The sequence below is a fragment of the Sodiomyces alcalophilus genome (assembly GCF_042370955.1).
Source record: "Sodiomyces alcalophilus JCM 7366 unplaced genomic scaffold ACRALscaffold_4, whole genome shotgun sequence".
In the NCBI taxonomy this organism is placed as follows: Eukaryota; Fungi; Ascomycota; class Sordariomycetes; order Glomerellales; family Plectosphaerellaceae; genus Sodiomyces; species Sodiomyces alcalophilus.
Window position 1 is genome coordinate 4399997 of NW_027263535.1, and position 24524 is coordinate 4424520.

The 24524-nt window shown below is 54.7% G+C and overlaps 11 protein-coding genes across 11 annotated transcripts; 4 read left to right on the top strand and 7 right to left on the bottom strand.

Annotated features, from left to right (window-relative positions):
- Positions 1-570: 570 nt before the first annotated feature.
- On the top strand, positions 571-1592 carry ACRALDRAFT_2105598 (uncharacterized protein; the record flags this gene model as incomplete). Its single annotated transcript, XM_071023253.1, has 2 exons — positions 571-861; positions 972-1592. The coding sequence occupies 2 exons, from the start codon at positions 571-573 to the stop codon at positions 1590-1592; spliced, it is 912 nt and encodes a 303-aa protein (XP_070875193.1).
- Positions 1593-1965: 373 nt separating this feature from the next.
- ACRALDRAFT_2042361 (uncharacterized protein) lies at positions 1966-2716 on the bottom strand (the record flags this gene model as incomplete). The annotated part of the gene is made up of 3 exons (XM_071021238.1): positions 1966-2308; positions 2400-2525; positions 2607-2716. The coding sequence occupies 3 exons, from the start codon at positions 2714-2716 to the stop codon at positions 1966-1968; spliced, it is 579 nt and encodes a 192-aa protein (XP_070875194.1).
- A 363-nt stretch (positions 2717-3079) lies between these two features.
- ACRALDRAFT_1076514 (uncharacterized protein) lies at positions 3080-4520 on the top strand. The gene is made up of 3 exons (XM_071018517.1): positions 3080-3457; positions 3605-3732; positions 3855-4520. The coding sequence occupies exons 1-3, from the start codon at positions 3261-3263 to the stop codon at positions 3974-3976; spliced, it is 447 nt and encodes a 148-aa protein (XP_070875195.1). The 5' UTR covers positions 3080-3260; the 3' UTR covers positions 3977-4520.
- A 201-nt stretch (positions 4521-4721) lies between these two features.
- On the bottom strand, positions 4722-5922 carry ACRALDRAFT_2027769 (uncharacterized protein; the record flags this gene model as incomplete). Its single annotated transcript, XM_071020490.1, has 2 exons — positions 4722-5167; positions 5214-5922. The coding sequence occupies 2 exons, from the start codon at positions 5920-5922 to the stop codon at positions 4722-4724; spliced, it is 1155 nt and encodes a 384-aa protein (XP_070875196.1).
- An 857-nt stretch (positions 5923-6779) lies between these two features.
- ACRALDRAFT_1081860 (uncharacterized protein) lies at positions 6780-9268 on the bottom strand. The gene is made up of 2 exons (XM_071019226.1): positions 8891-9268; positions 6780-8806 (listed from the first exon to the last, which is right to left on the bottom strand). Exons 1-2 carry the CDS (start codon positions 9195-9197, stop codon positions 6960-6962), a joined length of 2154 nt encoding a protein of 717 aa, XP_070875197.1. The 5' UTR covers positions 9198-9268; the 3' UTR covers positions 6780-6959.
- ACRALDRAFT_1093789 (uncharacterized protein) lies at positions 9228-10611 on the top strand (the record flags this gene model as incomplete). The annotated part of the gene is made up of 7 exons (XM_071019696.1): positions 9228-9327; positions 9355-9373; positions 9467-9546; positions 9607-9660; positions 9753-10357; positions 10389-10473; positions 10553-10611. The coding sequence occupies 7 exons, from the start codon at positions 9228-9230 to the stop codon at positions 10609-10611; spliced, it is 1002 nt and encodes a 333-aa protein (XP_070875198.1).
- Positions 10612-10650: 39 nt separating this feature from the next.
- ACRALDRAFT_2104561 (uncharacterized protein) lies at positions 10651-11802 on the bottom strand (the record flags this gene model as incomplete). Its single annotated transcript, XM_071023193.1, has 1 exon — positions 10651-11802. The coding sequence occupies one exon, from the start codon at positions 11800-11802 to the stop codon at positions 10651-10653; it is 1152 nt and encodes a 383-aa protein (XP_070875199.1).
- Positions 11803-12630: 828 nt separating this feature from the next.
- On the bottom strand, positions 12631-16031 carry ACRALDRAFT_1033746 (uncharacterized protein; the record flags this gene model as incomplete). The annotated part of the gene is made up of 2 exons (XM_071014955.1): positions 12631-15457; positions 15541-16031. The coding sequence occupies 2 exons, from the start codon at positions 16029-16031 to the stop codon at positions 12631-12633; spliced, it is 3318 nt and encodes a 1105-aa protein (XP_070875200.1).
- Positions 16032-17806: 1775 nt separating this feature from the next.
- ACRALDRAFT_2059382 (uncharacterized protein) lies at positions 17807-19536 on the bottom strand. The gene has a single exon (XM_071021875.1). It carries the CDS (start codon positions 19524-19526, stop codon positions 18120-18122), a length of 1407 nt encoding a protein of 468 aa, XP_070875201.1. The 5' UTR covers positions 19527-19536; the 3' UTR covers positions 17807-18119.
- A 926-nt stretch (positions 19537-20462) lies between these two features.
- ACRALDRAFT_1042737 (uncharacterized protein) lies at positions 20463-21038 on the bottom strand (the record flags this gene model as incomplete). The annotated part of the gene is made up of 1 exon (XM_071015274.1): positions 20463-21038. A coding segment is annotated over one exon (576 nt), but the record flags the coding sequence as incomplete, so codon positions are not given.
- Positions 21039-21628: 590 nt separating this feature from the next.
- ACRALDRAFT_1063812 (uncharacterized protein) lies at positions 21629-24319 on the top strand. Its single transcript, XM_071016861.1, has 10 exons — positions 21629-22251; positions 22302-22310; positions 22370-22475; positions 22533-22550; positions 22618-22810; positions 22862-23130; positions 23189-23298; positions 23360-23501; positions 23651-23756; positions 23807-24319. Exons 1-10 carry the CDS (start codon positions 21883-21885, stop codon positions 23835-23837), a joined length of 1353 nt encoding a protein of 450 aa, XP_070875203.1. The 5' UTR covers positions 21629-21882; the 3' UTR covers positions 23838-24319.
- The last annotated feature ends 205 nt before the right edge of the window (positions 24320-24524 follow it).

The following is a 24524-nucleotide window of genomic DNA, read 5'->3' on the forward strand; positions in this document are numbered from 1 at the left end:
TATAGACAGGGAGGCCTCGGGGTCCGGTGTGATTTCAAAACAGCGCGTCGCTGGACAATGAGGAGCGCAATACAGCAGAGCAGATGTCACTTGTAGGATAACCCCAAAGCTGTTGTTGATGGTTGCCGCTTATCCATCCTTGGGTGGGTCAACAGCTGGGCTGAAGTAAACAAACCGCTGTAACCTCGCGATTGGCTTATGTAACACCCTCTACCGGTTGCCTTTGTAAACAGACAGTCACGTGATTTTGTGGCTCTTAATCACGGTATTCTTGGCGGTACGTACTCACGGAGGGGCCTGGCACCTGGAGCTTGTTGGCGTCCAAAAGCGGGTCCCTTGGAGCTCAACTCTCATACCTTCCTGTCGGAGGCTACCACCTAATTACGACGTACCTCCATTACGCCTCTACTTTTGAACGCATCACCATCATACTCGCCGAAGATCACTTTTCCGGACACGGTCACCACAACGGTTACAACGAGGTCATAAGTCACCGCGCATACCTGATTTTCTCTTGCGACCACGTACAACAAGTGACTACCAACCGATCATCAAAAGCGCTCGCCCAATATGGTTCTTGAAGCGGTGATGGTTGTCGTGGACAACAGCGAGAGCAGCAGAAATGGAGACTACCAACCCACCAGATTCGACTCCCAAGCTGATGCAGTAGCTGTGATCTTCCAACAAATTACTCGCAGCAACCCGGAGTCTTCCGTCGGGCTCATGAGTATGGGTGGCAAGGGTCCCGAGGTTCTTGTGACCCTCACAACGGAGCAGGGCAAGGTCCTGGAGGGCTTGCATCGAACCAAGAACAAGATTGGAGGCTCGTCGCATCTTGCCACTGGCATTCAGGTCGCCGGCGTACGTTACATACTCTCGACTGCAGAATCCCGCTTTCCTTTTCAATCACCCCTCCCCCTTCCAACGAAGCTTCCTTCGCGCTAACTTGGATCTTTCTTCTCTTTCATTAGTTGGCCCTCAAGCATCGGCAGAACAAATCTCAGCGGCAACGGATAATCGTTTTCGTCTGCTCACCCGTCCAGGAGGAAGAGAAGAAGCTGGTTCAGCTCGCGAAGAAGATGAAAAAGGGCAATGTGTCTGTCGATTTCGTGCTTTTCGGCGACCTCGAGGATGACGACACTCAGAAGAAACTACAGGCGTTCAACGAGAACGTGAAGGGTAGCGAGGGCTCGCATCTGGTCGTCATTCCGCCGAGCGGCATGCTCCTTAGTGATCAACTCATTTCGTCTCCGATATTGTTAGGTGAGGGCGCCGCGGACGTTGCCGGCAGCGGCGCCGCAGGTGGTAGCGGCGAGGGCGGTGATTTTGGCGGCCTCGATTTCGACCCAGCTCTCGACCCCGAGCTTGCTCTGGCACTGCGCATGAGTATGGAAGAGGAGAAGGCGAGACAAGAGAAGAAGGCGCGCGAGGACGCCGAGTCGGCCCAGAAGGCGTCGCTCGAGGACATCAAGGAGGGCGGCGAGTCGGCTCCCCTTCTGGACAAGGACGGCGAGGCGAATGGCAGTGGTGAGGCTGGAAAGCAGGATGAGGACAAAGATAAAAAAGGCGACGATAAGATGGACACGTCGTAGATGGGCACTTCAGAAAACATCTGCCGGGTCGAGGTGCCCCAAGCTCGCGGTTGCCCAAGACAACAAACAGTGATGTAACAATACAGACTTTTTAGCCCTGGAGAAAAATGCACGAGGCTTTACACTCCTTCCCACAGACAGGGATGCATACGGCTTTGATGATTCCAGTTGCGTCAGCGCTGAACAATCAATGCACGAACGTGCTTCCAGCGAGTCCCAACTCGCAACTCCCACACATCGGGGACTATCAACACCTAGAATTAATTATGATAAGTTTGTTTGACAGCGGTTTCCTTTGGGCCACTCGTCCCTTCGTCCCCGTCCCTGCCAACGCAGGCTGTCGGTCGGCCTGTCTCGCTATGCTATGATGTCCTCACCGGTTGTTGATCTCCCTAATGTACGACATCAACTTCCTGTCGAATGTCTCGCAGCGAATCGGCATCTCCAGCTGGTAAAATGGGTTCTTCATGACATAGTCACTGTACAAGTCGTATATCCTCCGGATGGTCACGTCCACATTGACCTGGGTGGTGTCGGTGAAGAGGAGGAACTTGGTTCCTGTCAGGGTGTTGAAGCATTGGAGCCGAAAGTTCTCCGTCTCCATAACCTCGAGACCGGAGGGGGGTTCTGCCCGGCTCGGTATCCCACCTGGACCTGTAGTTGCGACTGGGGCATGGTTCTTTAGGGGGTTGAGACGGGCCGTGATGGCATGCACTCTGCCAGGACGACGAAACGCTGTGGTCAGAGGAGGACTGAATAGCAGTGGAGGTATGGTATGTACGCAGAGAGGGAGAGATTGGGGCTCACCCGTGAAAAGTGCCAGCAAGGACCAGATAGTCATTTGTACTGAGTTGGTTGAGGCCCCCTTCATGAAACGTGCGATTGAGGATAAGGCCCCCAGCCTTATTGATAACGACGAGCGCAAAGACGGTCCTTTAACAAGTCAGAATATGATCCTACTAAGCCTCCAGAAGGCATCTTACATGTCCGTTAATTAGCTCTGATTGAGCTAACCGTTCAAAGCCCTCACATAGGTAGGTATGCTTCTGTGTGTAGGATGTCTGTTGGACCTTTTGGTGACCAAGGTTCAGAGTGAGGACCTGGACAAGTGCACAGTGCACCATTACATAATGTTACCTAGCTGGACTCGTCACTCACTATCTATCGTACCTACCTAGGTATAGACAGAAGGTATCTTGAAATACCTATGTACCTTGTATGCAATCGGACCGACATAAAGTGACCGGAAATGTTATTGATGGTGAGAACCTGACTCCGACTAACATGGTGCCTATCTAAATAAACAAGCTCTTGATAAAAGAGCTCTAGTTCTTAATTCGTAGTGATAGCTGGTCAGGGACTTTTCGCTGTATTGTCTGTACATGGTATAGAGTTCGTACATGTATCCGTAGTGGGCCCCTATAAACTCGATTCTAGTTATCAGGCCAATAGTAACCCCAGACCGAAGCTTTTCTTCAGCCTCAACCATTCACTCCATCACGCACGCGCCTGCCCTTGCTCTTCACCATAGCTCATTCCAACTGCGTCTCTTCTAGCATTAGAAACCAGCAACAATCCCTACCTCTGAGGTCACAATCATCGAGTTCCTCCGAATAGCTGCTGGCTGGGTGCGCAACGCAACCCGAGCATCCCCTCCTCCACTTCACCATGTCAAGAGCACCGATTAAACATGCTGCGACTTCGCGCCCCAAGCCTGCACCTCCCGGCCAAGAGAGGGCCGACCACATCCTCGATCTTGGAGAGTTCCAGAACGTCGACACTCTCACCCTTTCCGAAGCCTCTCTTGTTATCAATGCCTTGGTAGCCAAGAGAAGAGGAGACCGTAAAAACGTCAACGAGACCGAGTACGCATGCACCTACGCCTTTTCTTCCTTGCCTTTACTCCATTCTTCACTAGGCCTGGCGATATGACGTGGTCCGACCAGCTCTATCTATTATAAGAAGAACAGGAGGTGATAAGGGCATGAGCTAACATGGAGGAATCATAACAGGATGCTTACCCAGACGCTTAACTACCTGGATGCCTTTTCGCGTTTTCGTCAGAAGGAGAATGTTGAGGCTGTGGAGCGCCTTCTTAGCGCGCACAAGCAGCTTGCCAAATTTGAACGTGCCCAGTTAGGTATATACAACCTCTCCTCCTGTCTTTCACTCTCGCCCTCGCCTCTCTCTCTGCACATCTCTCGAGACGACCCTTGGCACCCTGGTCTGAGCAGTAATTCGGTTACTAAGAAGTCATTGCAGGTTCCTTGTGTTGTGAGACGGCGGAAGAAGCCAAGACCCTTATACCATCCCTTGCCGATAAGATCAGCGACGATGAACTCCAGGAACTGCTCGATGAGATTAGCAAGCTTCAGAGCAGGTGACGACCGAGTTCGAGCCATACCAGGCTCCATGTCGACCAGAAAAGGCATCGACACGGAACCGCCAAGAATAATCAGACGAGACACCGAACGTACATACCAGCAGCTCCCCTCATTGAGCTCCTCTCCGCCGGGATCAGGTCATGACCCAAAGGACTCGGCGAACACGATGAACATGGAAAACAGGTCCGGACTTGAGGGGATCACTGGGCGGCTGCGAAAGGACGACGGCTTGTGCCTATAGGGAATGGAAAATACTGCTTGTTGGCGCATAACGGTTTTGTTGGCTGGGGTTTTTACGAATGGATTAGACGAATTGTTTTTCGCATGCGCTGAATGTCCAATACCAGTTGCATTTTGACACATTTGGTCACCCTTCGTGCCCCTTCTGTTTTCGGATCTAAGCCAGAGCTGTGAACTCGTACCTTGCCTCCCCGTTCCGTTGACTGGGGGAAGATGGACGGGAGGCGCGTTATGAGCTTGGAAAGAGAACGCTCCTCGCCAGTATGTAGGTAGTGTTGAGCAATGCAACCCCCATGATATTGACTACCGATGGCCCGTTACTCCCGCCCAGAGTTCCGTTTACACAATGTCATACGGTACATTTCCGACAAGTCATACCGCGCAAAGACCGCCTATGCTATCAAGGCAGGGCTTGACATACGTCAGCGTGCTCCTCGGCGAGTGGGAAACCACCCACCGCAAACTGGACATGGTCGTGCGTTTCCATTTGCAGCCACCGTTTGAGTCAAGATTCAGGATTCCATTGCGTCCAACCGTCCGTGTGATGATGCTGATATCGCTCTGTTGGCGGCGGCGCCGACTCTCTTCGCACGTTCGTTCCTCCAGGGTTATAAAGGGGATGCAATTGGGCATCTGGACGGTATGCCTTGTAACTCTGTGTGCTAGGTCGGGATCTCGATATTTCGACAATCCTGGGCAGACCCGGCGAAGCGAGCTCGGCAATAGCTGCTCGCTTTGGCGACCCCTGTAGCTCAGGAGTAGAGGCATCGTTTCGAGCCATATCCGGCGTCGTTGCTCTGGGTCGTGTCGCCATAGCAGGGATCCGGCCGTGGCTCAAGCCATCGCGGGACGTGGGGTAAACGGGGTGGTTTTTCATCGCACTGGAAGTAAAAGCACTCGCCCGGGTATACCGTGACTGAGGCTCTTCGTAGCTGCCTTCTCCATGGTAAGCTACAGACAGCACGAGCGACAGCCAAATTCGCATTGGTCCACATACCTCTGAAGGGGAAAAGGGGGTCACTGTTCCGTAGGGGGTCATCATTACTGGGAGGAGAACCCGTATACGATGGGAAGCCGTCCCTGGTCCCCGGTGGGTGGTCGTGGGGTTTCCAGTTCCCCAGGCGAATGGATTGGCGGAGCTTTTTACCCCTCTTGCCACAGAGGAAATAGGCTACAATGATGGCGAGCACAGTGGCAGTAACGGCCCCAAAGATGGCGCCCATGGCCCCAGGAGATAGGCCGGCGGGGTTTCCATTCTCTTCGTCCGAGTCTGCGGTTGCTTGGGAGGTCGGAGAGATGATCGTCGGGGTCACCGTTGACGACTCCGAGGCGACAGAAGTAACAGCCGGCGTTGGTGCTGATGATGGCTCTTGGAGAAGCGAGGTCGTGGCGGGCAAGCTGGGCAAGGTTGATGAAGTTTTTTCTTCTCTGCGCGTGGTGTCGGTCGAGCTGGAAGATGTGATGGTTCCCGTCCACTGCAGCGGCGGGGCGATGGAAGCTATTGTCGTCGGGGTCACCCTTGTGGTGTCACTATTCGAATCGCCGTCGGACTTGATCTTCTCTATGTCGCGGTCGGGGCAACGATCTTCGCCGCAGGGATTTACCGAGCAACAGCCCATAAATTGGCCTTGTCTGCAGCGGTAGAGTTTCTTGCCCGGAGGGCAATCCAGGCTGGTATCCTCCCGGGTGAGGATACTGACGCCCATAGTATTATTTGCTCCTGGATATTGTGGAAGGTGCTAGATTCGGATAGAAGGAGATCAATGTGATGGATAGAGGAGCCCAGAGATGGGAAAGGTACGCCGGATGCTCTAGTATAGGTTATTTAGCATAGATTCGTTTCCAATATAAGGCGCGACGATGCTTTTCCACTTTCATGGAGAACAGACGGGGGATGGCAGTACGCAGAGCGAAGACGATGGAGGGAGAGGGCTCAGATGGTGTGCGGTATGGGAGCATCCGATACTTACGAGCAGAGCAGACCACGGTTATCAATCTCATTCCGGAGTCCGGAGTCAAAAGGGCTCAAAGAACGTAAAAAGAAGTAGCCGCCCGTATCCTGATGGCTGGCTACCTACCTAGACAACAGTAGGAGTCAGGACCAGAACCGAACCCAGGACGCTTAGCATATAACATAAGGTAAGGTAAGGTAGGGTTGGTTGGTGGATGAACAAGGACGCGGGACGGGAGATGTTATGGCAAGAGGTAGAGCAGGAGGTTGACTTGCAAGCCGTTCCTTCCTGATAACCCTCCAGCGTGGCCCGGGCGACTGTCTTTGGTGTGCATCTTGATGACGGCTCTCACACTCACGAGGCCTCTTCCTGCTCGACTGGGTCAATGTGTTATCAAGCCGGATCACACTTACATCGCAGCGGAAACTGGATCCTGATGTAGGAGTGAAGTGCCGTTTAGGCTACTCCTTAAAGACCGGCCTGCAAAAGGGGCCTGCCTGTTCGACGGAGACTGCAGGCCTGCGCGGGAAAAGGGAGCAGATGTCCCGGGCTCATATACCAACACAATGCTACCAGCAAAGGTCAGCTAGGTTTGGCATGAAACACCTGATCACGACGGCAGCGCATTGGCGTCTTGTATTGAGGTATCCCGCAGCTCATTCACTAGTCTAGGTAGGTAGGTGAAGTAAAAGGAGGGTATAAGCTTCCAGAGCCCAAAGCCATGGTCAAATAACACAAAAGTCCCGTCGACTACACCCGCTGATGCTGTCCAAGTGCGTCTCGTCGCAGCTTTACAGCTTCTCCAACAACAGTCTGCTTCCGGTATTCCCGACCGGACGATCCGACTTGGCGGCCCCCTTCTTCCCCTTCTTCCCCTTCTTCGCGGCCTTGTCACTCGGCTCCTGCGCTTCGGCCTCCTGTCTCGCCTTCTGCTCGGCCGTCGCCGTTGTAGCGGCCGTCTGCAGGGATTCGGCGTTTTTCTTGAGGGTGGCCTTCAGTTCCTTGCCATGGCTGAAGTCTGGGCTTTCGAGCAAAGCAAGCACCACCAGGGAGCTAGGTCCGGTCGCCCACGCCACGATGTGGTCCTTGATAACGGGGTATAGCGTGTTGGCGAATCCGAGCGGCGGCTCCACTTGCTCAACCTTGCCGGTCGCCTTGTTGAACTTGCCTCCAGCGATGAGGGTCTTCAACGCGCGGCCCCCCGAGGGTGTCTGAGAGACGTGCGGGGTTGGGACAGCGCCGTCCACAGTCATGGGTTCGGTAACTTCAGCATTCGGATCGCCTTCTGCGACGGCGGCCACGGCTTCGAGGGCCTTTTGCTTGTCACCTTTACCGGAAAGGAGAACTTCGGTGACCAAATGACAGCCGAAGGAATCCGCCATGAGCAATGCCGCCGAGGAAGCAATGGTGTTCAGAAGCGCCGGTGTAAGGGCGGCCGCCAATTCGGCACTCCGCACATCGCTGTCTTTCTTGCTCGTCGTCTTACGGATTTCATGTACCTCGGCCAGAATTTGGCGGTCGTCGTTCATGTTGGGAAGAAACAGAGCCTTTGACTGTCCCTCGAGGGGATACATCAACGTCGTGCGGGAATATTGATTGGTGATGGACGCCATGATATTTTCCGCGGCCTTTTCCTCGTCATCGCCCACCAATTCAGACAAGATGACCTTGGACGTCATCTTGGTGTCGTCAATGACGTCGTAAGCCGTGAGGATGACCATATGGGCAAAGGGGTCGCCCGACATGAGAATGAAATGGTCCTTGAAAACTTTGAGGATGTTCCTCCGGTCCTTGGACGAACCGTGGGCGAGCAGGAGACAAACCAGACGAGCTCCGGAACGTGTGAAAGCCATATTCTTCAGAAGATCTCCGCTTTCGTCATCCTTGATCATATTGACGAACCCCGTGTACTCATCCGACTCGGGCTTGAGGTTGAGGAAACACTGCAGCATGGCATCATGGAGCATCGTGAAGCCGGTCATCTGCTTCTGCACAAGCGCGTTGATCATGTGCAGGAGAGATTTCATCATCGGACCCCTCTTGTTGGGAGCAGCCTCGATGAGGGACGCCAGGTCGGCCGTGGGAGTCTCATCGTTGTTGCGCTCCAGGAGGGCAAACTCGGGGCCATACCACTCTCGCAACAGCATGGCCTTTTGTTCCTTGGTGGCAACTTGGCGGTAGATATCGTCCAGAATCCACGAGGCCTCGGGGTGGTTGATGAGCCTGCGGACTTTACCGTAAAAGTCGGGGATAATCATGTCGCGAATCTCCGTCTCCTTTTGCACAACGAGCTTTGCGATCAGGAACTTGGCATACCGGCTCTCGGCGAGCTGGGAAAAGTGGCCCTGGAGTTCCTGGGTGATTTGTTTCCTCTGGGCAGAAGTGGAATATTTGATGGCCGTTTGGACGGCTCTCACGGCATCGTGCTTGAGAACGAAATCCTTGATGCGGCCGTTGATGATGCCGAACAGTTCGTCGAGGAGCTGCTTCCGTTCTTCCGAGGGGACATGCGACTTCCGCCTCAGCCGTTCCCATAACTTTTTAGTCCGTTGCACTTCGTCCCCCAGGGGCTTCGCCATCTTGCGCTCTTTCGCGAGCTTCTTCTGCAGCGCATGAGCCTCTTTTGACGTTTCAGCACCTAGCAGTTTGTCAGAGACGTCTTCAGAAGAACGAAGTAGCGAACAGGATGTAGATTAGAAGAATAAAAGCAAGGTGTCCGTACCTTTTCCAATGTCCTTGCCATCCGCCTGTTTCTTATACGCCTTCTTGCCGTCCTGGCGCGACGCAGACGGTTTTACGGATGCGCCACCATCCTCGGAGTCAGAATCATCAAACCCGTCAAACTGGTCACCGTCGCGAAGATTGTCGAGGTCATCGCCGCTGGTGTCGTCCGAGCTTTCGCTGACTTGGACCTTTTTTGTCTTTTTCGGGGCGCTAAGACGGGCCTTTTTGGCCGAGGTAGCGGACGCTCCTTTGCTGGTGGGAGCTGTCTTCCTCTTGCTCCGCGATTCTGCAGTCTTTGTAGCCATTTTGAGAGAAAGGAGGGTGGTTAATAAGGTATGGCGAGAAGAGTAAAACAGGAGCGCATCCTATTCTGGCCGTCTCACTTGGACAAAATGTTTCCCCGGTCCATCCAAATTTTTGGTCAATTGCCGGGCGGTGAGACATGCACTTAGCTTGATTGAGAACGAAGCACACCCCGCCAGTGGATAAGGTCGCAAAGATAAGCTAATCGATAAGGTACGTACCTCAGACCGACCCCCGCCAGACCACCTACGTTCTGAATTACGAAGTACAGAGATGCGGTCTTTGGAGATGCCTTCACTGAACCACCTATAACAAACCAACTCGTCACTTGGGGCATGTCAAAGCAACTCAGTCCATATATCTAGACGATATCTACGCCATACAAAAACAAATCCGCAATGGGGCGCGAAGAGCAAATTGAGGAGCGGGAAGTGCTCGAATCCATCTTCCCGGACGAAATCACAGGTTGGTTTGTACCCCACCCACAGTCAACGGGTTATATGGATAATGCCCGTATAAAACTGCGGAGAGACTGACACCTCGTCTTCCATGACCAGAGATCTCCGCGACGGAATTCAGGATAAAGATAACCCTTGACCTCGTTGGCCATGAGGAAGAAGACGACCCGCCGACCATGTTCCTCCATGTGCGCTACCCGGAAGCGTACCCAGACGAGCCGCCCATCCTCGATATCCAAGCGCCTCCGAATACCGTCCCGTCGCCGCACCTCCCCTTCTCTGTAGCCGAGGACAAGGCGCAGCTCCTGGAGGCGCTAGAGGTGACGATCCAAGAGAACTTGGGCATGGCCATGGTCTTCACGCTGGTGACCACGCTCAAGGACGCGGCGGAGCAGCTCGTGGCCGACCGCGAGGCGGCGCAGGAGAAGGCGCGCGAGGAGATTGCGCTGGCGGCCGAGCGTGAGGAGAACAAGAAGTTCCAGGGCACCGCGGTCAACCGCGAGACGTTCCTACGCTGGCGCGAGAGTTTCCTGCGCGAGATGGAGGAGAAGAGACTCCAAGAGGAAGAGGAGAGGCTGGCCGAGCTCAAGAAGACGCGCATCAAGGAACCCGTCAAGCTCACGGGCAGACAGCTGTGGGAGAAGGGCTTGGCTGGCAAGGGCGATGCGGATGAAGGGGACGGCGAGGATGGTATTTCCGAGGCCGTGGAAAAACTCAAGCTGGAGGCTGCATAAGAAGGAACAAGGAATCTTGTTGTCTGATGTGGAAGATTTGGGCGAGTGTAAACACAAGACGATAGAAAAGCGCGGGGTGATGTTGGGTGTCAGTATAAGGAAAGGGCTCATATACTCAGTACGCATATCATATAGCCTTGATATATCTGCCAATTTACCTTGCAGCGGACAGGGAGACACTTCCATCCCGCTTCCTTGACGCGCAGTTTTCTGTAGGGTTTTAGAGTCTTTTTTCATGCCTGGCTTGCTTTCTATGTGCTCATTTATCCTGCCATTTCCTCGTCCTCGTTGCTATCATCTGCATCTTCCCAGCCATCGTCGTCATCATCGTCGTCGTTTTCCGGGGCGGGCCCAAGTTCCTTATCAATGGACGCCAGTAGCTCTTTGGCGTGGTCGCCTAACCTGTCGTCCTCGTACTCCTGCTGCTGGAATAGACGCAGGCATTGCCTCAACCATCGCCGAGCCGAGCGCCACAGCGTCTTCCACTCTTCCTCCTCCGCCACCCCCTCCGGCTGCTTTGCCCCGTTGGCCTGCTGCTTCGCCTTCTCGCCGGAGAGGTACTGGCCCCAGCCGCCCAGGTACCATGCCTCGACGCTCTCGTCGTCGTCGCCCACCAGCCTCTCCACCACATCCATCGCCTCCTTCTCCATCTCGACCTCCAGGAGCAGCCGTGTCAGGCTGACCCGTGCGGGGAAGTCCGGGACGTCGGGGTGGGTCGAGGGTAGTCCCGCCCAAATCTCCATGCTCCGCGTCAGCGCCGCCCGGGCATCCTCAACCCGCGTCTGCGAGATGCGCACGTTGGCGACGGTCTGCCACGACTCGGCCAGTCCCGGGGCGACCAGCGTCGCCTCGGTCACGAGGGCCTCGCACCGCTGTTCGGCGTCGGCCTCCCACGAGAGGTCGGTCATGTACACTTCGGCCACGCCGCACAGCGTACCCGCGAGCTTGCGCTTCTTCTCCTCCAGCAAGGCCTCCTGCTCCGGGTTGCGCTTCGGCAGGTCGACGAGGCCCTGGATCTGGTTCCGCAGCGCCGACGCCCCGCGTTCGAACCATCGCACGCTGTCCTGGCCGCCGTCTTCGCTCAGCTGCGCCAGCCAGAGGAACTTTTCTGGCCCGCCGCCGATTTTCTCGTCGAGGGTGCCGTCGGGGTCGAGGTCGACGGCGCGGGTGAAGCATTGGCGGGCATCTTCTATTTCGCCGATTTCGACGTAGACGTGGCCGAGGAGGTCGAGAGCTCGTAGTTCAAAATCGCCTCCCTCGCCGGTGGCCTCGAGTGCATTTTGGGCCGCGGAAAGTGCCGTTTCCAAGTCGCCTATTTCTAGTCTGGCCGCGGCGAGGTCGAGGAGGGTTCGTGGACTGGCGGCTTGAGATTCGTTTCGTTTCTTCGACTTCTTGGTCGGCCGGGTCGGCGCCATTTTGATGCGATGCCAACAGAGCCAAAAACACGAACTGAAATCCACTGGCGAGGGGTCCAGATGCGCATCGACCGCTGTCCTTTGGCGTCGAGAGAATGGCTGTCCTCCGTACTGAACTACTTCGTACCTACCTTACCTTGGGCTCTGCCCCGAGGAGAAAAATCTTATCTTGACCTTATCGATAAGCAAGTATAAGGTACCTATCGATAACAAAAGTGGTGGGGTGGTGGGGCACCGAAATCACACAGGGCGGTGACTCCCAAGTGAATCAAAATATCGCAAGACGAGGGCACTCAGTTACGTACCTACAGTGGCGAAGGTAGACACAACTGTCGAGCAAATTACCTACAACTACACGCTGTTTGAAGATGTTGCTTGATGCACTCCATGTTGCTGTAAGAGGCCTCATCCCAACAATAACAAAAGCCTGGGCTGCGTCAATCGCAATTATCTGATGTAATCTCAATCACCGCCGCACCAATACCAATAAGTCGTCCTAGGTGGCTCGTTCGACAGAATGGAGATGTGTGCCAGGCATGCCAACATTTTTCCAACCCAGCTTTTTTATACGCCGACGCTGAAGAGAAAAGGACAGATGAAGTAAAAAATAAGCCAAATACGCCTGCCAAAAATGCCCTATCCTGCCTTATACGCACCGTCGGCCTTCGTATTGCCGGACAAATTCCTGCGTCTATAGATCATGTGCATATAGAACGAAGCGCCCCTGACAGAGGGCATGTAAAGATTAATAACATGTTGGTAAGATGCCAATTGGAAAATGAGAACCGGAAAAGAGAAAGGGGAAAGATCTCGCCGAGGACAAGATGCTCATGGGGTCCTGGAGGTTGACGTCGAAAGCGCACCCTCATCAACAACCTCCGCCGTGGTGCCGAGCAGGTCACCCTGGCCGTTCTGTGCCGTGTCCACACGGCTGATACTGTGGTGAGAAACATATCCAAAGCTCGCCGGCCGCTCCTCGTCCAGGTCCACGTGGCTAAAGTCGTCCACCATTTCTGTTGACGACCCGGACGACAGACGCGTCTGGGAATGACTTCGGTCGAAGGGTAGGCGCTGCGTTTGACCAGGCCCTGTCGTCGCCGCGTCCCTCTCTGATGCTTCCCAGTCGGCCCCCGAGTGCCTCTTGGAGCTCTTCCTAGGAACGTTTGGCGTATCAACGTCGGAGTGGAGAAGTCCGGTTCGCCTCTTCGCCTGTGGCGCCTCCCCCATGTCCCCCCAAGGAGTCCCGCCGGGTATCTTGAAGCCCTCGCCATACTCGACAGCCGGCAGAGCCGGTGGAACCCTCGACGCCTCGGACACCTCGTCGTGCCGAGATTCGAAGCCTGGGTGGTTCACGCCGCCCGTTAACAAGTCTTCGGCCTGGGACTCCGATGCCTTTTGCCCTGGCTCATCGTCATCCGAGTCGATGGGTCCGTTTCTCAGAACACCCATGGCGACGGGTACGCCTTCCGGAGGCGTCTCATCACCAAACCCACCGCCCGTAGTGCGCATGGCTGGCGGCATTCTCGCGCTCCGTACCACCTCGAACCCTTTGCCCTTCTCTTTGCTCTTGCCGATGAATACGTTCCTGAGCCAACCAGCGGCGGATGCCATAGGACCTGTCGGGTCTGCTGGCCCAGTACCGAGTTTCCGACCGGGACCTTCCGAGTTCAACGCGGGACCGCGGACCCCGTAATAGAAATCGACTTCACGAGTCGAATAGTCCGCCCGAGGCATTAGGTGGATGGGAGTGGGAGCGGGCGTGGAACCCCTCTCGATCTGCGGTCCTTCGGCATCGGGACTGTCCGCACGAACGGGTCCGGACTGACTGTACCGTTGAGAATCACCTACCGAGGCCGGGCGCCTGTCAGACAGGAGGGATCCTGTCATGGTGTCCCCTCGGCGGCGCGGCGGCCGGTAGTAAGGATCAGCTGCTTCCATCGTGACGACTGCCGGCTGAGGACGTGTAGCACCTCCCGGTGACGGCAGGAAAGAGAATGTGCTGGCCTGTGCGGGTGTTGTCGGGGTGAACATGCTGCCGCTGTCCAAGTTTCTGGGGATCGCAGAACCAGCGTCGATGCTATCGAAAGCAGACGAATTCCTCTGGTGTTTTAAGAGGAAGCCGCTGCCCGCAGACTCACTACGGACTCGCCCGCTGGGCATGGCGTATCCGGACTTGGACGCATCGTCGGAACCCAGCATGGCGGTGCTTGATAGTTGACTTTGACGGGAGGGGCCATTCCGCCGCGATATGCGTCGTTGTAGCTGCCGCATCCCGAAGATCCTCGTCAGGCCTCCCCTCGCAAGACCGTCCTCGCCTCCCGCCCCGAGTAGTCGCGCTGCCACCTCGACAATCCTCTGCAGGGCATTGAGCAGGAATCCCAGGACCAGAACGCCGGCATGGATGACCAAGATGGCGTACCCAACCCATCCTTTCGTGCCTTCGGTGACGCCTAGATCCGGGATGAAGGCGACCATGAGCATGACCGTGATGAACCGTACAGCGCAGAAGAGCGTGTGGTACGCGTTCATGGATGTGGGGGAGTGGAACGGACGAATCGCATGCAGCGCCAGAACATGGATAATCTCGCAGATGGCTAGTAAGACAATCTGCGCAATGCCAACCGGCTGGACGGCGCCGATAGCGATGCCTCGGACAAAGGTCAGCAGAAGGGGAACCAAAGCAAAGGCCGCCGCTTCGTCCGAGTACGTATTGTACAAGGGTCCGTAGAGCAGCACAGTCGGCAAATCGTCGAAGAGGACGGCTTTCGGCCTCGTCGTGATGATCAAGTAGAGAAGCCATCCCGCGAAGCCGATTAAAATGGCCAGCGTGACGGCGGCCAGGCCAACGGCGAAGGCGGGCGAGTCGTCAGCCACAACGAACTGAAACGTGGAGAGCGCTACGATGGGGAGGAGGAGGTAGTTGAAGACAATTCGGACGACGTTGCCCACAGAGAAAGGCATGTTCTTGGCGCGGAGGTCTTCTTCGGCGGTGCTGCTGATCAATCGATACAGCCAGCGGAAGAGGAAGCCCAGCTGGGTGAGCACGAGAACGCCACCAATGATGACGAGAAGCCAGACCATCATGCCCGCCCAAATGTCCCCTACATCGGCCATGCCGACGAGCTGGGCGTAGCGCTGCAGGCCGTACGTGCCGTCGGTCACGTAAATACCGTCTTGGACGGCCTGCCAACCGGGGGAGTTGCTCACGATGCTCTCGTTGAACATGAGGGCTGACCAGCCAACCTTGCTGACGATGGGCTGGTAAAACCCAGGGTAGTGTAGGGTGAGCGCGCCGGTCAGGGCCACGAATTGTATGTACTGCAGGCAGTCGCCGAAGCCGGGCGTCACGAGACGCAGCAAGTCTTCGTCTCGTCCAAAGTTGGAGGTCCAGCGGAATATGTCGGTGGTGCCCCAGGGACTGTATATGCCGGCAAAGACCGTGGCAGAACCGACGAGGGCCAGGATGACAAGGGGAAGCCACTGAATCAGACCACCCAAGTCGCCGAGATCGGGTGTGATAGTGGACGAAGCACATCCGATATTGGTGGCGCGGGAATCGCCAAATATTATTAGAAACGTAACGGAAAATGATGTAAAGGCGTAAGAGGATAGAAAGTCGTGGCTCATGTTGAAGGAGGGCAGGTCATGGAACGGACTTGGGCCGATGGTTAACGTTAGCGAGGCACCGGCAAAGGAACGGCGAGCTTACGCCCGACTTTAGGATGGATGCTAACTCACACATTAGGGTCAAAAACAGGAGCCACGGGGCACGACGCGTTGACTAGTCTGTGGCGGCAGAAATCGGCATGGTCCCTATAGTCCCGATAGGTAAGGACGTCGACACTGGTGACGAGGGTAGTGACGCTGGGGTCTTGCACGTCGGGGATGCGGACGATCTTGCCATCGTGCTCGTCGGGGTCATTCCAGTGCGGGTCGTCTGGCGGGGGCAGCGTGACGTCGAAATGGGAACCCGAGACGTTTCCCCAGAATATGACTTGGAGATTGTGCTTGTCGGTGTCCGTGTCGAATCGAGCATCGGCATACAGAGGTTCCCACTGCAGGGGTAGCGGCTCGTTGAATCTGTACGAGTCGGGGAGGCAGTTGTCGAACGGTATCCGAACAGCGGCGGCGGGTTGATAGCAGAGGCAGGCGATGGTAAGGAGGACCCAAGCAACAAAGGCGGAAGACGAAGGGCGTCGGAACGAATGGGGGCGGTTGGAGGTGGTCATGACACGCTGGCGGACGCGGCCTCGATTTCGACGACCCGTGGGGTCTTGGGGGGATGTCGACGGAGCCCACGGCGATTCTGCAGGCGGAAGAGGTGAGGAGGACGACGCATGATGCTGTTTCCCATGTCCACAGCGGCCGAACGCAGCATGGGTTGAAGGAGCCCTGGAGGGATTGAGCGGGACGGGACGGGCCTCGGAAGTATTGTTTGTTCGCATCTCTGCATATTCAAACGAGCTGGGTGCGACTGTTGCATTTGTTTCGTCCGAATCGGAAGACCACGCAAGCGTCCGGGTCTCTGCTCAAGGCATCCGCATCTTTCAGATGGTTTTCGCAATTCGGCTCCGACTGGTCAAGGATCGTAGATTGATCGTGTTGAAACTGAAAATGGGCTCCCTAAGCTCCGTAGATGGGTCAGGCGGAGGGATACTGGATGGGGAGGAGATGAAGAGGGGGAGAGAAAAAAAGGTAGAGGGAGGAAAAGAAGATGTGACCAAACAAGGGAAAGGGAGTGAGGGCGAAGCACAAGTTGCTGACGCCCGGTTGTTGAGGCGTGACGGGGGATGCAAAGCAACGGGCTACCTAGTGGAGGATAACGGCGCAGGTCACAGACGGTACAGGTACAAACAACGAATTTCGTACTAGAGGTACATCTACTTATGTACACGGATGTACCTGACTAATTTTACATGCATTTCCCCACTCATTGCAACTACCTATTGTCTTCCCGGTATGGTGCTGAATATCCATTCCATGGTCATGTCTACCTACAGTCGTGATAAGTGATGAGGAGTGCTCTGCATCCCATCTACGATACAAAACGGTCGTGCGGTCGTGGTATCTACTTCGTAAGTCCTTCTCTGTGTCAGCATGTCACCGTTTCTCCAACGGCTCTCCAACGTCGGATGCTAGTGAGCGCTGAACGCCAAGATATTACCAAACGCTCCACCGGCGTCGTTTGGCTGACCTGAGGAGGCTATGCTCTGCTCTTCAGGTCTCCCCTGGCGAATTTATGCTAGCGCCTGGACTCTGCGCGCTGCAATTGGGCCATCCTTTGACGACGATGACGTTTCACCTCGGACTTTACGAGGCCAAGGGGTCGGCAACACCGCCCAAGCGCTGCAATAGTAGGTTGATTATAGGGGTAGTACGTCGTCGCAACCAACGAAAGAAGCACCTCGTAGAGAATCGGTTTTCTTGGTTCATGTTCCCAATGACGGGCCTTTGATGGGAAGTAAACAAAGCCTTGTATTGAACCGTCTTTATACGTAGGTTGGCATTGTTTTCTCCCGGGGCCGGGGAAAGAGACGAAGACGGCGAGCGTTGCCAGTGGGATTGGCTTTGCCCAATATCATCTATCATCCGTTGATAGTCCCCGAGAGCCCCTCGTCCTCCGTAGGTGGCTCCGCCTTCCGTGCGGCTTCTAGCGACCTTACCCACTAGAGCATCTTACTGTACCATCCCTCGTACATCTCGAGCTAGCCGAGTTCCTTGGGTTTCCCCTCGATACGAAGGGTACGGGCCAATGGCCTTTCTCGGCTTTTGCTTGAATATTCATCGAATGTCTCGTGGGAGCACCATAGCTAGTGCCGTTTCTATTTTAAGAAACCATGGCACAAACTGCCGACTACAAAATACTGTCCCAGGTAATCACCCCTATCAAATACACCTCGGCATGATTAACAGTGTAGGTAGGGTGTTGTAACCCAGGTGAAGTCTCAACAAGATCCGACTGCGCCTCATTCCTCTTCCCATCGGGACCACCGACTATTGTGCTCTCTGCCAGTAGGAAGTAGCAAAGTAGCCAGCCCATAGCCCATACATTCTTCCGCATGTCATGAAATAGGGAACAAGCCCGATATTGATATACTCTCCGCATCGCTTGCCCCATCAAAGCTCTCTGCGAGTCTCCTAAACGAAGCAAACACAGCCTCCATCGGTACACCACTGACTTCAACTTCGTACCTTCGACTCTACGGATACTTCCCCGTGACCTGTCCGAGGACACAAGTAATAATGGCGACCTTAACTCTGCAGTTGTGGCCCAGAGCTCCCCTGGCCAAGACGATCACGAACCGCACTACCAGGCCCTACCCCCCACACATGACATCCTTGCCCTTCCCTTTCATCTGTGCGCCCAGCGTAAACTCCAACTCCAACCTCACCCCCAGTGTCTCGTGCACCCAATCTGCCGTGGCTTTCCGCAGCTTGCGGTCCACATCCTCCAGCTCCCACGACCTGATCGGAAGTCCTGGCTCTGTGATACCATTTATCACATACGTTTCGTATGGTGCCAGCATATCAATCAGCGGCTTCAATGCCTCTGCGTCAACAGGGCGAGGATACATCTGTAGAGAAAGGGCTCCTTCTGTGATGTCCTCCAATGAAAGAATGCTTGACTTCAGTCTCTTGGGAATTGTGCTCCCTGATGTCACCACAGATCGTTGTCGTTTAGTCAGATATCTCCGCAGATCATCGTCTGCCATGGTGCTGCCGTGCGAGCGATCGGGTGGCTGCTCACCCAGCCGTCCTCGACCGGCCTCGGATTGTAGCGAGCACGGCAGCCGAGACGCTGGTACAATTGTTTGGATCTGGGCGTCTTCGTGTGTGTCAAGATGCTGACGGGCTGGCAGCGACCAATATGCGTTTGGTGAGTCCCCGAGCGCTGCCAAAGCCCCAGGGCCTTGAAGGGACTCCACGTCGCAAGGCGGAGAACATAGAGCAGACTCTGGACCTGTTCGCGGTTTGCGCGTAGTAGAGACTTTATTTGGGAGCTTCCGTTTTGGATTGGTGCGAGCGGGCATACGGTACGGCGGATTATGGCCTTTCTCCATTGGCCTTTTGCGCCCAGCAGATGGCGGCGGTGTATGATATATAATGCCGGTGTCCGTAGGAACCATTGCCTGTGATGGCCTTGGAACCGCCGCCATGTTGTTGACGAGCGCCATCCGTCTAGAGCTAGCTGCTTCAGAAATATTTTCAAAGGCCCGGTGATGGGGGGCATAGCCCTCCATCCGATAGCATCCACCTTGAGTGGCCGGCACATCTTGTGTTGCGAGGGTCACTGCGGTTGGCGGACCTTGCAAGGCAGGGATCTCGTCATGCTCAAGAGAGTCAAAACTGTCGTGGATTGTCGGCATGAACATATGCCGACGGTCTGCGAGATGGACAAGAGGGCTCCGGGAAGGAGATTCCTGTCCTTCCATTGTAACATTGGCCAAGGTGCTGGCATTGCCTTGTATTGCGGCTCTTCCAGTTTTGCTGTCAAGGTCATGACATCTCACTCCAGAGGGCTGGGGTGTTGGGCTACTGCTGCCTCCACGGACTGGCCTAACCGGCACTGCCTGTGTGGCTGCCAACTTCGCAATCGACCAGGGATTGACATCTGCTGGTTGGGCTGGTTTTGTCACGGGTGGCACGTCTTCCTCACCTGGCCAGGACTTCAGAGAGACGTAGGCAGCAGCACCCTCACTGCTCAAAGTACGCGTTCTGGCCATGTTCACTGCGCAATGTCGTAGTTTTGTGCGCTGCTCCTGGATCTCGTGACTGGTTGTTCCCAGGCTCGATATCTTCCCTCCTACATACTGTTGTAGTGGGCTGTCGGTTAAGATATAGTGAGCAGATTGTGTATCTTGACATTGCTTGGTGTGCGTCGAACGGGGGTTTTGCTGTGGTGTTGCCGGATTGGAACTTTTCCTAGCATCTCTCATGCTTCCGTCTCGTTTCTTTCGCTGAGGGTTATCCGACGGGGGCGTGGCAAGTGGGAGTCGGCTTCGGCCTGCAGCCTCTTCGTTTCCGCGTTCTTCTTGAGACAGCCCGTCGCTGTAGGCACCAGGATGTGGACGGAATCTAGAGCTGCTCGAGATGGTCGGAGACAGTGTGCTAGCTGGAGTCTTGGGTTGTTCGCTATTCACCGCGTATGTTACTCGGCACATGTCTTCGACGGCTCGCTGGAGTCTCTCTTCATCGCAAAACATGACTTCATCCTTGGAAGGCGTCACATTGGGATCATAACTCCCCGGGGTGCAGCGGATACTCAGCTGGATGAAGGGATTTGTGATGGAGCGCCCTGCCGTGATGCTAGCTTGCAAGTGATTCTTGTAAATTGTCATTAGTTTCTTCATGAACCCCCGATTTGGACTGACGGGTCGATCGTCGACCGAGATGTAAGCTCCTTTTCCAGAGACTTTAACTGGATCTGCATCCGGTTTCGGCAAGAAAGCGTGGAACACGATGCCCCCTTCTGCGCATTCTGCGAGACTGTTCTTCGCTGTATTCATTGGATTGGGCCTTCCGCTCGAGTGCGTCCTCTAATCGCACTGGGAGGCCAAATCAACCCCAAAGATCTGGAGCACTGCTGTCCTGGCATCCGCATGACACGGAGGAGCGTAGGACCAAGCCGTGCTGCTACGGCCAGAAACTTTGTAAGTGAACCTGATTTCAGGCCTCGCCATGGCGTAGGTTTGTAGCAATGATTTTATATTGCTGAGGGTCTTCTGAGCCTTTTTGACGTACTCTTTCCGACGAACAGGCAACATACTGTGCAAGTCGGCCACCTCAACCGTCGTTCCCACAGGAGATGAGACGGGCTTTTGACCGACAATTCCACCGGAATTCTGGCCAGGCTGAAGTGAGAGAACGGTAGCAACAGCATCCTTAGCTGTCCTGGTGGTGATGGTGACGCGGGACATTTCGCTAGCACTTGCTAGGGCATCCCCTCTGAATCCCAGGGTTTTGCCTCCCTTGAATGACAGCTCGTCAAAGTTCCTGAGCTTACTGGTGTGCGACCGACGTCCCAGCGAACCAAAGTCGCTCGGGCTTATGCCGTGGCCGTTGTCTCGGACAAGAATTTTGTCGACAGTATTGGGAGAAACATGGACCTCGACACAAGTTGCCTCAGCGTCAAGGGAGTTGTCGACAAGTTCCTTGACGACAGACTCGGGTGAGACAATGAGAGCACTAGCTCCTAGCTGCCGAACGGTTAAGGGCGGCAGCCGAGATATCGACATTGCTGGCGAGAAGGAAGGGGATTACCATTGGTCTATAGGAGAAAAGCAGACAAGCGACGGTTCAAATGGAGCAGATCACTAGTGCTTTAGAGCCGAGATTAGAGACGGATATATAGCAGGACGTTGAAATGAAGAGATGACGTCAATGAATCTGCGAGATTGCGGCTGAGAGTCCAGTCAAGACTGTTATTTTGGAGGAAGCACGCTTCGGGAGTTCAAAGATGTATGAAGCGAAAATCTCGAAATACGGTAGTTGTAGTGGATTTGGGATGAGGTTCATGTTTCGAATTTACAGGTAGGTAGACGAAAGTGAGGGGTCAATTGACCCACAGTAATATGACCATATCACACTGTATGACGTTACTGTCACAACGTCGCATACATACGAAGTACAGTACGTTGTAAACCGATGAATTGGGATCTCACGCCAGCGGGGTAGGTACCGTATCGTCACTAACGTGTACGAGGGGAGATGGGGTCACAAACGCTGGATCGGCGAGGGCCGCAAACACGGAAAAGATGTATCTCTTGATCTGCTTTGGCGCCTGCACCTAGGGGATGCGCCCGCCGACCCGTGATCACACAAGTTTAGTTCCGCCGAAAGATGTTTCTCGATGATTTGAAGAACAGCCATCCTACCATTCACCAAAGCCAAGCGTACGGGTGCTGTATACTAGTCCGACATCGGGATGAATGACTCATCTAGGGTGTGCGGGACATGGGACGCAGTATGCGGGGCACTCACTCGAGCTTTACTATTTTGTTGAATTGACTTTTTAGAATTTCCCACCCCCTCCTAATTGCACCAGCTCAAGCTTCATACAGAGCATCACTCACAGCAGCCATGACACATTCCGCCCTCCTCCTCGGCTCCGGCTTCGTCGCCACGCCCGCCATTGAATTCCTCGCCAAAGAAGGCGTGCACGTCACCGTTGCCTGCCGTACCCTGGCCTCGGCCCAGCAGCTCGCCGCCAGCTTTCCCAACACCAAGGCCATCAGCCTCGACGTGAATGATACCTCTGCTCTGGAAGCCGCGGTGGCCCAGCACGACGTCACCATCTCGCTGATTCCCTACACGCACCATGCCACCGTGATCAAGGCTGCTATCAAGGCGAAGAAGCATGTTGTTACAACGTCGTACGTGAACCCGGCCATGGAGGCTCTGCACGAGGAGGCCAAGGCTGCTGGTATTACCGTTATGAACGAGATTGGGGTAAGTTGAAATAGTCCAATCTTGCACGTTTAGTTTGCTGACCATCGTAGCTTGATCCCGGGTATGACTTCCAACCACAGTGCCCCTATCCTATCTTTCTGATAACTTACCCTTCCCCAGCATCGACCACCTCTACGCTGTAGATGTCATCGATCGCGTGCACAAGGCAGGAGGCTCTATCCGCGTTTTCAAGAGCTTCTGCGGTGGTTTGCCCGCACCAGAGAGTACGTGACTCGGATGATGAGGAGAGTATGCTGTTGAAGCTAATTGCCCTGTTATAGACTCGAATAACCCGCTAGGTAAATGCTTACTGACATATCCCGTCGCGACTCGCCATAAAAACCCGCGGTTGCTGACCGTATTCAGGATACAAATTCAGCTGGAGCAGCCGTGGAGTTCTGTTGGCGTTGAAGAACAATGCCAAGTACGTGGAGAACGGCCAAATTGTGGAAGTGAAGGGCGAGGACCTCATGGGAACTGCGAAGCCGTATCCCACCGGCTTCCTGGGCTTCAACTTCGTCGCCTACGGAAACCGCGATAGCAGTGGCTATCTGGAACGGTAAGATTACGGGTTTGTATGTTCAACTTCCCCGTGGCTGACCTTTCCCAGCTACCACATCCCCGAGGCGCAGACAGTAATCCGTGGCACCCTCCGTTACGCCGGCTTCCCCGAGTTCGTCAAGGTTCTCGTCGACATCGGCTTCCTTCGTGACGAGGAGCAGGACTTCCTGAAAGAGCCCATCGCCTGGAAGGAGGCCACGAAGCAGCTCATCGGCGCTAGCTCGTCAAGCGAGAGTGATCTGGTGGCGGCGGTGTCGTCCAAGACAACATTCAAGAGCGCCGAAGAAAAGGAGCAATTGGTGGCAGGCCTGAAGTGGCGTAAGTACACTAAGCCGCGGCGATTATCATCTCAACACTTCCTGACATTGATGTGTAGTTGGTGTCTTTTCGGACACAAAGATTACCCCAAGAGGAAACCCCTTGGATACGCTGTGTGCTACCCTTGAGCAGAAGATGGCTTATGAGGAGGGTGAGCGTGATTTGGTGGTATGTATAACCTTTGCACCCCGGCATAGAACGTACAATGCTCAACACACCCGGCCTTTAGTTCCTCCAACATTATTTCGAGATCGAGAACAAGGATGGTAGCAAGGAAGTCCTGACCTCTACCCTCTGCGAGTACGGCGCTCCCGTTGGATCCGGCGGTTATACAGCAATGGCGAAGCTCGTTGGCATCCCTTGCGGAGTAGGCAAGTGTTCCCCCTGTGAACGTCGTCTTTTTTCGTCTGAATGGCTCTCTTGATTGCAGAGCTGCTCTCCTTTCGCCGAGTTCACCGCTTGGAGACTCAGCCCGGCATGTTTCTGGCAAGAAGAGATGTTAACTGTGTGGACCAAACAGCCGTCAAACAAGTTCTCAACGGCACAATTTCCGAGAGGGGCGTTCTCGCGCCAATGCACCCGAGCCTCAACAATCCCCTGATGAAGGAGCTTAAGGATAACCATGGGTTAGTCTTTCTTGTCGGCGTTTTCGATAATACTTACTGACGGACTGCAGCATCGAGTGCAAGGAGAAGGTCATCGGGTAGACGAGAGGCAACGAATGGAAGGGCCGGAGACAAGGTTGTCTGTGGGTTCCTGTCGGCACATTGATGTACTGACACCGCCGTGTTCTGGCCTACTGGCAGCGATTTTGGTATCGTGAGCCACGGCTACACTTGGTATACTTGGTCGTATACTTCACATTGCCCCATACACCTACATAGATTAGACGACTGTTTGCGTGCACTGTGGGCGGGCAGTGTGGTTTTCGAGATCGTCGAAATATGAACACCCTCTTACTGCTCTTACTGCAATGTTGGGATGCTGCCTATGCGAGTTACAGCAGATAATTGTGTGGATGGTGAATTTGATGCGACAGCAGTCGTAAGAACTCGAACAATCCGTATCATGGCCAATGATGAGCCTGAATGTCTACGGATTATTGTCGAGTATGTTTGTGGACAGTAGAAGGAAAGCCTGGAACGTACAACGTAATTCATCATCGAGCCCAGGAGGCTGTTGAGGTTAGTTACATCCTACGAATAATTAGTAGGCGATGACTTTATTTTAGGCTACATCGGGGAAGTGGAGACAGGACAAAAGCGGTATAGCCTCTGTACGGATTTGCCGAGCGTTTGCAGTACACTACCGGTACTTCAGTACCTTGGTACCCGTTGACGAAAGCTCGAGGGAGGGGTCAAAAGCTGGCGTCCAAAAGCAGCCAGCCCCTTGGC

Excerpts from the sequence above, each read along its gene's own strand:
- ACRALDRAFT_1076514 (XM_071018517.1), top strand. The coding sequence starts at position 3,261 with ATGTCAAGAGCACCGATTAAACATGCTGCGACTTCGCGCCCCAAGCCT. Across the intron at positions 3,458-3,604 it reads AAAAACGTCAACGAGACCGA|GATGCTTACCCAGACGCTTA; the intron begins GTACGCATGCAC and ends GAATCATAACAG. Across the intron at positions 3,733-3,854 it reads ATTTGAACGTGCCCAGTTAG|GTTCCTTGTGTTGTGAGACG; the intron begins GTATATACAACC and ends AAGTCATTGCAG.
- ACRALDRAFT_1081860 (XM_071019226.1), bottom strand. The coding sequence starts at position 9,197 with ATGGCTACAAAGACTGCAGAATCGCGGAGCAAGAGGAAGACAGCTCCC. Across the intron at positions 8,807-8,890 it reads TGGCAAGGACATTGGAAAAG|GTGCTGAAACGTCAAAAGAG; the intron begins GTACGGACACCT and ends ACAAACTGCTAG.
- ACRALDRAFT_2059382 (XM_071021875.1), bottom strand. The coding sequence starts at position 19,526 with ATGGCCAGAACGCGTACTTTGAGCAGTGAGGGTGCTGCTGCCTACGTC.
- ACRALDRAFT_1063812 (XM_071016861.1), top strand. The coding sequence starts at position 21,883 with ATGACACATTCCGCCCTCCTCCTCGGCTCCGGCTTCGTCGCCACGCCC. Across the intron at positions 23,502-23,650 it reads TGGCATCCCTTGCGGAGTAG|CCGTCAAACAAGTTCTCAAC; the intron begins GCAAGTGTTCCC and ends TGGACCAAACAG. Across the intron at positions 23,757-23,806 it reads GAGCTTAAGGATAACCATGG|CATCGAGTGCAAGGAGAAGG; the intron begins GTTAGTCTTTCT and ends GACGGACTGCAG.